The sequence below is a fragment of the Mercurialis annua genome, linkage group LG1-X, assembly GCF_937616625.2.
Source record: "Mercurialis annua linkage group LG1-X, ddMerAnnu1.2, whole genome shotgun sequence".
NCBI classification, from domain to species: domain Eukaryota; kingdom Viridiplantae; phylum Streptophyta; class Magnoliopsida; order Malpighiales; family Euphorbiaceae; genus Mercurialis; species Mercurialis annua.
Genome location: NC_065570.1, coordinates 45,154,325 through 45,166,759, shown reverse-complemented (window position 1 = coordinate 45,166,759; position 12,435 = coordinate 45,154,325). Strand labels below are relative to the sequence as shown.

The 12,435-nt window shown below is 35.4% G+C and overlaps 2 protein-coding genes across 2 annotated transcripts; one reads left to right on the top strand and one right to left on the bottom strand.

The window, feature by feature from the left end:
• Positions 1-1,915: 1,915 nt before the first annotated feature.
• LOC126666227 (calmodulin-like protein 3) lies at positions 1,916-3,043 on the bottom strand. Its single transcript, XM_050359234.2, has one exon. The coding sequence runs from the start codon at positions 2,933-2,935 to the stop codon at positions 2,270-2,272; it is 666 nt and encodes a 221-aa protein (XP_050215191.1). The 5' UTR covers positions 2,936-3,043; the 3' UTR covers positions 1,916-2,269.
• Positions 3,044-8,181: 5,138 nt separating this feature from the next.
• On the top strand, positions 8,182-8,995 carry LOC126671096 (pre-mRNA-splicing factor CWC25-like). Its single transcript, XM_050364812.1, has 2 exons — positions 8,182-8,803; positions 8,991-8,995. The coding sequence occupies exons 1-2, from the start codon at positions 8,182-8,184 to the stop codon at positions 8,993-8,995; spliced, it is 627 nt and encodes a 208-aa protein (XP_050220769.1).
• Positions 8,996-12,435: the final 3,440 nt, after the last annotated feature.

Genomic DNA, 12,435 nt, shown 5'->3' with positions numbered 1-12,435 from the left:
GTAAACTAAGTAATATTTTATTTTAATAGTTTATAATTTAAAAATAAAAAAATAGTAATTTTTAGTTAGTTTACTAAAAAAATAAATTAATTTATCTTTTAGCGAACCGATAGTAAATCTTTAGTAAATTTATATTTTAAGTTAACCGATAGTAAATTGTTTTTTTAGTAATTTAAAAGTAAAGAAAGAAACTAATTTGGTAAATGTTTATAATACTGGTAGTAGACCGATAGTAAATTAAGTAATAATTTACTTTAACAATTTATAATTTAAAAATAAACAATAGTAAATTGGTATTTTTAAGTAAACCGATAGTCTACTAAATAATATTTTACTTTAAAATTTTATAATTTAAAAATAAACAATAGTTAATTGATCTTTTTAAGTAAATCGGTAGTAGACAGTTAGCAAACCGATGATAGACTTATCTTTTAGTAACTGAAAGTGAGAAAATGTTACAATAATCACCCAAAAATGTTACATTAATTGTGCTCACATATTTGTACATATATAATTCTATTATTGTTGTCACATACAAATCATGGTATGAAGCTAATTAATTAACAAACCATCAAAAATCTTACACTCAGTTCAATCTAAAGATTAAACATTAAGAAAGCCAAATTAAGATAAAGAAATTTGTAAAAAAGATAAAGAAGTAAGAACGCCATCTTGTAGCACATTCAAACAAGGTTTTAGCAGTAACAGATCCACTTTCAAAAACTTAATTTCCATGGAATTAATTTATGAAATGGTTCAAAAGACATTCAGCTTCAATAAAATTAGCAGCACCAGCAACACCAAGTCGCTGTCTTTATCATCATCCCCGAGACCGAGTCGTCGTCTTTGCAAAAAAGTGGATAGAATGAAATACGTACATTCGTTGATTTGAATCTCACCGGCGACATCAATCATGTAAAAATTTAAGAATATCATCAGATGTGCCGTCCTCTCCAACTGAACCAGCAGCAGCTCCGTCGTAAGCGCCAACCGACTCCAAGTAAGCAGACATACCCCGTTCAAGCTCACCATCACCATCCTCATCTTGACCGTCCACTATACTGCTCACTGTATTCTTCTTCTTCCTCCGCCGTTTGCGGCTGATTTAAAAAGAAGACACTAATCCGACACCAGCAGTATCGTCGCCGCCGTCGTCTAAACAATCTCCACTGTTTGATTCAGAGTGAGAGCACAACAGATTTTGATTAGCTATGGTCTCGATTGATTGAAAGTTTATTTTTGCAAAGTTATATTAGTCAAACCGTAAAATTCAATTAATTTTAGTCAATAGGTGCTCTTGAGATTATTTAGGTATTTTGGGGGTATTTGTCTAAAAAACTCTATTTATTTTTGTCTTTTTCGTATACTCGTAACTGAAAAATGAATAAAGACACTTGTACTTTTAAAAAGTTGAAATTCATAAGAAATAGTACAATCTTAATAGGTTCTAACAAGTTCATACACCAATGGTATTGTTTTGGCTTAAATGGACAAAAAATTATCAACTTTCGCGTGTTTTTGGTATTTAACACGAATTTTTAATTTGGGCATATAAATACACAAACTATCAATGTTTTGCATATATGACCAAGTTTCCGTTTTAGGTGAAAAACGGTGCCGTTTTAGGTATAAAACGTCGCCGTTTTAGGTATAAAACGTCGCCGTTTTAGGTATAAAACGTCGCCGTTTTAGGTCAAAAACGGTGCCGTTTTATGTCAAAAACGGTGCCCGTGTTATATATGCAAAAAATTGATAGTTCGTATATTTATATGCCAAAATTAAAAATTCGTGTCAAATACCATAAACACGCGAAAGTTTGTGTTTTTTGGAGCAATTAAGCCTATTGTTTTTCCTAAAACAAGTAAACTGATAATAGTGAGGAACAAACAAATGATTATAAGGAATTAAAGAGTAGTAGTAATTAAGAAGAAATGTATTAATACTGAGATATCAGAAACAATCAGTAACCCACTAAGCTATTCCTACAAAGTTTAAAAAACACAAACACACCCTCAAAAAATAAATTTAATCAATTTTGGTGCCACTAATTTCCAATTCTTCCCAAATTGTCCCAGATGCATCCCATCCTCCATGTCAGAAACTAACAACGCTGACATGGCTATACATAGATGTGTTCGACACGTGTCAACGACCCAATGGCCAAGCCTCATCCACCAAAACAATTGAGTGTCCAATGCAAGATATCCACGTGGCAAAATGACTGCAGTCCGATGAATCCAAAAATATTTACAAAAGCTAGAGTAAAAAACTAAGAAGCAGCAGTAAAAACACCAGCTTTCATCATCTCCTTAAACTCCACAAAATCAACGAGACCATTGCCATCAGCATCAACTTTCATGATCATCTTCTTACAATCCTCAGCACATCCGCCTTGTCTAAGACCAAGAGAATCCAAAACAGATCTCAACTCATCGCCACTGATAAACCCATCACCATTCTTATCAAACACATTGAAAGCTTCTCTCATTTCATCGTCTTCTTCATCATTTTTCTGCTCGTCCCTTATTACAGACCGATACAACCCGCTAAACTCTTCGATATCAACACACCCGTCGCCATTCGCGTCGATATTGTCTATCATCTGACACAGTTCTTTATCCGGAATGAAAATTCCAAGATTCTCTAAGGAATCGTTGAGCTCGCTCTTCGTTATTCGACCATCCCCGTTCCTGTCGAACATCTGAAATACCCTTTTTAGCTCTTTATTAGTGGATGGAGACTCCATTGTGACAGAATTTGAAGCAGAGGGTGGTTGAATTTGCTCATGCTCTTGTTCTTGGTGGGTGGTGGTGAAATTATTACAGGGGTTAGAGGGGAAGAGGAAGGTGAAAAGCTTGTTCTTGGGGAGTAAAGAGAAGATGAAAGAATTGAGAAGGTTATAAAGAATGGAAATTCTTAGCAAAATTGTTGGCATATTGATCAGATAGTTTTAGAGAGAGAAAGTTGTAGAGAGAGAAGTTAGTGTTTGAAGAAGAGAGTAAATATGGGGTAAGATTTATAGAGAAGAAAGCTAGGTGTGATTATAAAGAAGTTTAATTTGTTCTTTGATTTCTGCTTATAACGCGTTCAGGTTCTTTGATTTGGTAATTACTTGTTTATTTAACAAAAACATCTATGTAATTTTTTTTTAATTTTTGTCAATAACGCGTTGCCATTATTGTTGCTCTTGCCTATGACACACAATCTTTTAGATTCCTGTCTGTTTCTTTTAATAAAATATCTAAAAAATTATTAGGTACACTCGATCTGTCACGTCACAAGCGGACTAAACCTTATTACATTATAAATCATCATTAAAATAGTGGCACTATCGTAATATTACTATTCAAATGTGTAAAAAAAGTAACCGTACCATAAAAATAAAAATAAATCATAATTTTATAAATTATTAAAAATATTATTTATGGTTAAATATAAAATTATCATATTTAATGCTCATATTCTTCTTGTCAAAATATTAATGCTCATATAATAAATTATAACAATAATTTAATAATTTAATTTTTAACTAACATTAAATATGATAATATTTTTCAGTTTTTATTCAATATTAAATTTTTATTTTTATTTTTATAAGACAGGAGAAGTATTAAGTTGTATTTATAGTAATAGACATATGCTAGAAGAAATAACATACTCCCTCCGTCCCGTTTAAGAAGGGACAAATGACTTTTTCACATAGATTAAGAAAGCATTAATTATTATAGTGTTTTTTTATTTTACCCCTATTTATGATAGTGTTGTATTTTGTGTATAAACTAATAGTCATTAATTATGGAAAGAGAAAAGGGGGTAAAAAAGGAAAATTCATATAAATTGGCACAGAAAACACGATATGGCCTTCTTAAGTGGGACAAATAAAAATGAGATATGTCCCTTCTTAAATGGAACGGAGGGAGTATATAGTAGCCTAAATCTTTTACTTTTATTTTTTTAAAATCTAAAACAAAACCAAATTATTAATTTTTAATAAATAAATTAAACCAGTTATTTTTAATTTAATTGAGCTAATGTTTATTCGATTGGTTTGATTTGGCAGACACCCCTGCCGAACAAAGGATCATTTTACCCCCTCAATTTGTAACCAGGTATCAAAAAATACTACAAATTAGCAAATTAGTATCACTCTTACCCTGAATTTGTAAAAGTCGGATGAAAACACTTCTCCCCACTCTCACCTCAAAGAGTGAGACACACTCTTCGATTTTTTATAGTAAAAAGGTTTAAAATGGTCCTAAATATTTTTACTTTTTAAATTAACACATTATAAATTTAAAAAAAAAATCCTTTTTTACTTTAAAACTCTTTATATCAAATTAATATTAACTAAAAACATTGAGGATCTTTATGTACTTTTTACAAAAAAAAATTCATTCTCCGGCGAGTAGTTTCGCTTGACCGGAGCAGCAGTTCCTCGTTGATCAACAAAAGCGAGGAGCGATCTGCTCATCGTTGAAGAACAACAGACCGAGATAGTGCCCGATGGTGGGTTTAGGGCAGTGGTGGAGAAGGAGGGACAGTGGTGGTGGACGAAAATAAAATTTTGATTGAAGTTAAATTTTTATTAGATTAGTTTAATGATAGTTTATTATAATTAATTAGAATAAATTGTAATTTTTCTAAACTCCATTCTCTAATTAAGATGCCACATCAATATAGGAGGGTTTTTGATACGGTTTTGACAAGTTCGGAGTATAAGTGATACGGTTTTGTTAATTTGGACATTTTAATACTCTATTATAAGTTGAGGGCGGTAAAATGATTTTTCTTTCCATCCCTGCCCTACTGTAAAGCAAAATGGCTTATTAGAAGGGGGAACTTTTTAATGTCGTTTAGAAATATGACCGTTATTAACGGATCTGTGAATGAAGAAGACGTTGGAATTGTCAAGCATCAAGGAAAAAGGTAGACTTAATAACGGCTATCTTATTATTATGGTATCGCGTGATTGGTGGGGTGGAAACACGTGTCTTCTCTCAGTGAAATTGCCGGTTTGCTTGCCATGGTCGCTAAACTGTTACTCTTCCTTTATCAATTATAATAACTACTAGACGGAAGTCTTGCGTATTCACACGAAACCAAATTAATAACTTATTAAAATAATAAATTTAATAAAAAATATGAAAAAAAAATTATAATATACAAATTAATAAAATAAAAATTAATAAAATAAAAATTTATTTTAATATTAATAATAAAATATTTTAAAATATTGATAATAACTTTTTTTATAATAACTTTTATATTAGATAAAAATATAATATAATATAATATTAAAATAATAAAAGTTAAATTAATTTTTCTATAATATGCGACAAAATTCTATGTCAATTTTATCTTTTAAAGATTAATATTTAATAAAAAAATGATTTGTTGAAATTAGAAGTTAATATATACTATTAAACACCATAAAATGTAGACATTAGAAGTTAATATAGATTAGAACACTATAATGTGTAGACATTAGGAGTTAATAAATATAATTTTAATAAGTAATCTATACTATATATAAAAGCACAGATGGGGGCAGGCAAATTTACTGAATAATTCTTTTCAGTTTATTACTAAATTAAAGTTTTATAGTCATTAACTAATTAGTTATTTAATTAATCACTAAACATATATCGTAAATTAAAGCCCTAATTAGAATATATAGCTAAATTATCTCCAATTTAGTTTTTAGTATGTAAAAAATAACTAATTTTTCTCCAAATTAGTAGGAATATCTATCTTTTAGTTTGATTGAACTATAAAGTTAAAATACTGCAGTTGGTCGATATATTATCATTTAAATTTCTATCTGATTATTTTTAAAGATATTAAGTTAATTATTTAATTATGGTTATTATAAAACCAAAAGAAGAATAAATTTTACTAATATGTACATTGACGAGTCATGTTACGAGTCACATGCGTAGCACGTACTGCGAAACTAGTTTAAAAAAAGTGCGAAATGATAAGAATGCTCTATTTATTGAGAATTAATGAGAAAAATTTTATTTGGTGAGAATCAATAAGAAGTCTCCGTTGGTCCTCTTAATTATATAAATATATAATTATATCGACTACATCTTTATAAAAAAATAAATTTGTGACTAAATTTATCAACTATTATAATTAAATTAAATCCAACTTTAATTCTCGGGAATCAACAATTTTGACACAATCAACCATAGAGTCAGAAATAATAGCACTAGCTGTTACTAGTGAAAAAATAGTTTGCCCAAAAATCCTTTTAGTTAGAATTTTTTGTAAAAAAAAAGATACAAGTTGTGTTGATCTATTATACTGCAGTTGTTGTAAAAATTGAGAACCCTTACTATAACGATAAAAAAAGACTATTACGTCGTAAGCACAAAATTACCAGAGAACTCATCTTAACAGAGGATGTTATAGCAGACATTAATAATTTACCATATTATTTGATGAAATGACTAGCTAGAAAAAAATAGTCTATAAAACTTCTAAAAAAATGAGACTGTGACCTAAAAAATGAATCATTCAAAATGGTAAACAGATCTAAATGACCAAAAATTTCAAAAAATAGATTTAATGGATAATAACAAATTATGACATAATATGACGCTGAACATGCTAAGTTGAAGCATGATTCCTGAAGTGATTAGAGAGAAAGTTGATATTATTTTTTAATGTGTATATACTCCAAATTAGATGAAGTACATATCTATAGGCATATTCTTAATAGCTTCACCTATGTTCATGTTGAAATGGGTCGTCTCATGTGAAATTTTGGCCAAAATTTCTAAATCATTCACTATATAGGGATAGACGTGTAGGGTCATAAATTCACAGGCTTCAAATACTTTATTAAAAGGTTGTGTGTGATTTGATATCTCAGATAGAGTTTAAGACTATTAATTACTCCCGTTTAATCGGAATTTTACTTACTGAGAAAAAGTTCAAGACAAAAGATACCTTTATTTATGCATAATCTTATTGATATAGAAATTGCTCGAGAAAATATTTTTAAAATTTCAAGTAGAGAATTGTTGGGTTAAGTGAAATTTGAATAAAAGTGTCTTATATTAATAGAACTTTCATATTGATGGGTATGGGTGAGCATGGTTCGGGAGAATCCGGAGATCGGAATCTTCGGAGCCAAATCAAAAACCGGAATATTAAAAATGGAATCTTCGGATCCGTATCAACAATCGGTTCAGTTCGGTCCGTTGATTTTATTTTTCGATACGGTTCGGTACGGAAATTTGGTTCTAACGATTCGGTACGGACATCGTTAGAACCATGAATATTAATTTATCTATAATATAATTTTTTCTATTCTTTTATACAATTTCAACACCAATTTTTATGATCTTAAATGGATTAAGAATATTAATGTTATTAATAATTGATGGACACCGAATCCTACAGTAAATATAATGGAGCCGAGTCACAGGAGATCCACTCTCAGGTGATACCGGACTCCCCCTGAAGGTCCGAAGATATGAAGGAGACGCCGAATCCCTTAAGATTCGGTGATATGCCAATTGATACCGAATCCCTTAAGATTCGGTGATATGCCAATTGATACCGAATCCCTTGAGATTCGGTGATACGCCAATAAAGACCGAATCCCACATGATCCGCCCAAAGCGCGTTAGGTCCGGGATTCGGGTAATCGACCAAGAATGGAAGTATTGTCCTATTCGGACACAAACACTATATATGGAAGGATAAGCTCTACTTTAGGAAGATAAGACTATTTAGGAAGACGTTCCTAAATAGGACTCTTATCAGATTAAGGTAGATCTCGACAAATCAGGAGAATCCCTATGATATTGCCGAATCCCTACAAAGTAGGATTCACCTGCCTATTACGACTCTACAAGGTATTCGACTATTATAAAAGGAGCACGAGGTATGCCTAGAATCACAATTACATTCATATACACAAAACGCTGCTCAAAGCTCTAAACTGACTTTAGCATCGGAGAGTTAATCGGACAACCACCGTCCGGTTAGCTTCTACCTTGTTTTGCAGGTCTTACTCACCGGTTCAGAAAGCAGACTCCATCAATTGGCGCCGTCTGTGGGAAAAGCTTAACTAAACTTCAAAAAGAAGGAGCTTTTCTGAACTCAAAAACAATTTCATTGAAGAAGATGACTTCTGAAAGAGTGAACCTGAAAGACAAACAACCAATGGACCCAAAAAACACTCCGGATATAATCAACGTGACGGAAGACGGGCTTCACAACTCTGGGGAGAAAAGAAATACCGGAGGGCCCTCTTTTTCAACACCTCAATACCAAACTAATCCGATGAGGGGAAGCAACCCAATTGCTTTCAATCTGAACACTGAAGAACAACAAGCACCGAGCGTAGCAGCACAAGATTCGTACAACGAAATGCTGAAAAAGGTACTAGAATCGGTCCAAGCAAATCTGGACAGATTGGCTAGCGAAGCCAAAAGAACGAATGATAGGCACGAAGAAACCATGAAAATCCTGAGGGAAAATTTCAGCCCTACAGCTCCCAGAAGAAGAGGAAGAACAGAAAACGCAAACCCAAGCCGACGAGAGACGAGAGCAGAAAACAATAAAAGCAAGGAACCCCAAACCAGAGGGAATGGAGAAAGAAACGAAGCAAGAAACCAACGAGAGAATAGAACAAGCAATGAGGAAAGTCCGAATAGAGACAAATCCAACGAGGAATCACCAGAGACACCCAGAAACGAGCATAACCAGGAGGACGCCCGAAGTGGTTTGAATTCAAAGAGAGACGAACGAAGAGACAAGGAAAAAGAAGACGCCCCACCAAAGAGCAAGCGACAGGAAAGAGATGCAGGGAAAGAACAAACTAAGAAAAAACACCAAGAAGGAGAGGGCGAATCGTCAGAAACACCCCAAAAAAGCAAGGCCACATATGTAGTAGAAGAAGATTTGGAAGAAAAGATCGCCAAAGCACTCAAAAAACTGAAATCTGAAGAGTTGGACATAGACGATCTCAGGTTGAAAGGATCCCCCCTCTCGCCCGAGATCATGGAGGAAACCATCCCACACAGCATGAAGCTGCCGATTCTGCCAACTTTCAATGGGGAAGGAGACCCCCGAGATCATACATCTAGATTCACAGCGACTATGGGGCTACTCAGCGTATCAGACGCCATCCTATGCAGGGTCTTCCCTACCACACTCACGGGCACGGCCCAGAGATGGTATACCAAATTAAAACCAGGCTCAATCAAGAGCTTCGCTTCGCTCTCAACAGAATTCCTCAATAGATACCTCACAAACATCCCAGCAAAAACCACTACTAGCATCCTAAGATCCTGCATCCAAGAAGAAGGAGAAACCTTACGAAGCTACATTGAACGATTCAACAAGCAAGCTATGAAGATTGACAACCTGAACGTCGACATGGCGACAGAAGCATTGCGAGAAGGGACGCGATTCGGAAAACTGGTGGACAAGCTACTAGTCAACAAGCCCACGACTTTCTCGAACTTGATGGGCATAGCCCAGAAATACTTCGAGCTAGACGAAGGGCGAAGGGCGATTCGTGGAAAGGAAGCAAAAGGAAAAGAGTCAAAAGAGAAATCCGGAGAAAAGACCAAATCCAAACCTGATGATAGGAGAAGAAGGCCAGAAGAGAACAGATGATTCGCCCCCAGACAAGATATGATCCCAGAGATGACGAGAATAACTTCACTCCGCTAAACACCAGCCGAACTAATGTCCTCATGTGGATCAAAGAAAATGTCAAAAACGTGGTATGGCCACCAAAGATGAAAGCAGAGATAAGAGACACCAGAAAATACTGCAAATTTCACGACGATTACGGACATGAAACGGATAGCTGCAGAGACGTAAAGGTCGAGATCGAAAGGATGATCGACACAGGCGAGCTGAGGAAATTTATGGCCCGAAAAGAGAAGAGCAATGACAAAGGAGAAAAAAGAAGCAGAGAAGACAAGCCAAAAGAGAAAGAAGACGAACGCCCATCCAAAATACTGGGAACCATACACATGATCAATGGAGGAGGACATAGCAGCTCCACGATCAGGAGAAAGCAGAGGAAAGAAGTGATGAACATCAGAGAAACTCACATGCCGCCGATGATCTTTGATGTAGAAGACTATGAATACGTCAAAGCACCCCACAACGATGCTTTGGTAGTAACTACTATCATTGAAAATTGGAACATGGAGCGAATCCTAATCGACGAAGGAAGCGCGGTAAACCTTATGACAAACGCAGCGTACAAAATGCTTGGAGGAACGGCGTCAAGGCTACGTCGAGTCCCAATTCCGCTATCAGGACTCGGTGGCCCCTCCATCAATCCACTGGGAGCAGTCACCTTGGAAGTAATAATCGGCCCAGAAAGAGGAATCAACAAGAAAGTCATGTCACTATTTAACATAGTAGACATGGAATTAACATACAATGCCATCCTAGGAAGACCTTTCCTCCATGATTCGGCGGCAGTGACTAGCATAAGAGCGTTGGCAATGAAAATACCAACTGAAAAAGGAGTAGTGACGCTGAGAGGAGACCAAGGAATAGCCAAGAAATGCTATGACGAGTCAGTAGTAGATCTTCAAGAGAACAAGACCGAAAAGAAGGAAGAATAGGAAAGGAAAATGACCCATCATCGGTAACGATTTTATGTCTTACCAGATGGCGTCAAATCTATCTTTAATATTTTGTATGCAGTCTTTTTATCAATAAAAGTTCAATTTCCCTACTATATGATTAGCCAGACGAATCAATAAAGAAATAAAAATCAAGAACAGCCACGAATGATTAAATCAAAGATGAAAGATGAAAAAATGAGTTAAAGATCAAACTCAGGAAAGGCAAAATCACCAAACAAGGCGAATCAACACAAAAAGGCTGATAGCCAAGAAAAATGAGTTTAAATTAACTCAAGGCAAAATCGCCAAACAAGGCGAATCGCCACAAAAGGCGGATTGCTAAGAAAAACGAGTTTAAATTAACTCAAGGCAAAATCGCCGAACAAGGCAAATCGCCACAAAAGGCGGATAGCCAAGAAAAACGAGTTTAAATTAACTCAGAAAAGGCAAATCGCCAAAAAGGAGTTTAGATTAACTCAAAGCACAGAATATAAAGAGTTTAGATTAACTCGAAATAAAAACAAAAATAAAAGAGTTTAGATTAACTCTATAAAAAAAAGGCCAAGAAAAGGGTTTAGAATAACCCTCGAGGCAAGACCAGTACATAAATGAAAAACTGATATAAAGCAAAAGCGCACTTTTGAAGAAGCACGAAGAAAATATATTCATAAATCGCGAATTACAAAAGAACAAAATTCGTACATTATGAAATACAATCAAAAGAAAAACTACTGGACACGGTCCTTAGATATCTTGACAAGATGGTCACGAGCGATGGCCTGGGGATCCAACCCATTAACTCCAGAAAGATCAATATTAGAATTCTGCTCCAGAAGTTTCCTCCCAATCGCAAGGCGATACTCGCTTATCAAAGCAGAATAAAAAGCCTTCGTATCAAGTAAACGGATGTGAAGACCTTCAACCTTCGACCTTAGCTTATCCCTCTCCCCACCAACAAGGGTATTGATTCGAATAAGCTCCTCAATCTCTTGAGTCAAGTCATTGGTTTTCTTCTCGATCACTTTGACTTGGCGATCGTTAATCGCATCCTGCGCCTTAAGTTGCGCCAATAGGGAATCATGCTCCTCCAAAGATGCCTTCAACTTTGCCCTCTCAGACTCGGAAGTCGCCAAAAGAGAAGATAGACGCTCGACCTCCTCCTCAGCGCACTGGCGGCGGTCATTCAATACCAAAACAGATTGAAGAGCCTACAACACCAAAAATAGATCAGTAAGAAAACAACAGAATCAAAAAAATACTATATTCAAGAAAGAAAACACTTACAGAGAAACCATGAAAACAAGCCAGATCGGAAAGCTCCTGACCCGGCCTAGAACAAAACCATGTGACATCATCAGGAATCGCCAAAGTTCGGATGTATTCCGCCAACACTCTAGGATTCAGCAAACTAGCGAGATCCTGACCTTCGACCCATTGCACCAGATCTGGGGCAGAAGAAGAGCTTCCAGGAAGACTCTCCCTCGATGGAGAATCATCGCCAACTCGACGTCTCTTCCTAGATGGAGAATCCAGGTTTCGACCCAAGGAAATCTCTTCCGAATCAGCAACAACCAGCCCACCTGAATTCACATCCCCAACTCCCCCCGAGACGGTAAATGATGCTAGAGGGTGAGGTAGCGATGAGACCGCCTCATCACCTACTGGATCAACCAAGTCATCATCATCTACAACAATAACCTCATCGCCCGCAAGCAACGCTATCTCGACGGGAACGATGGGAACATCAGCAGGAATTACATCCACATCAACATCGCCAGGAATAATGTTGGCAATGTGAGCGTCAGGACCGCCCATCGGA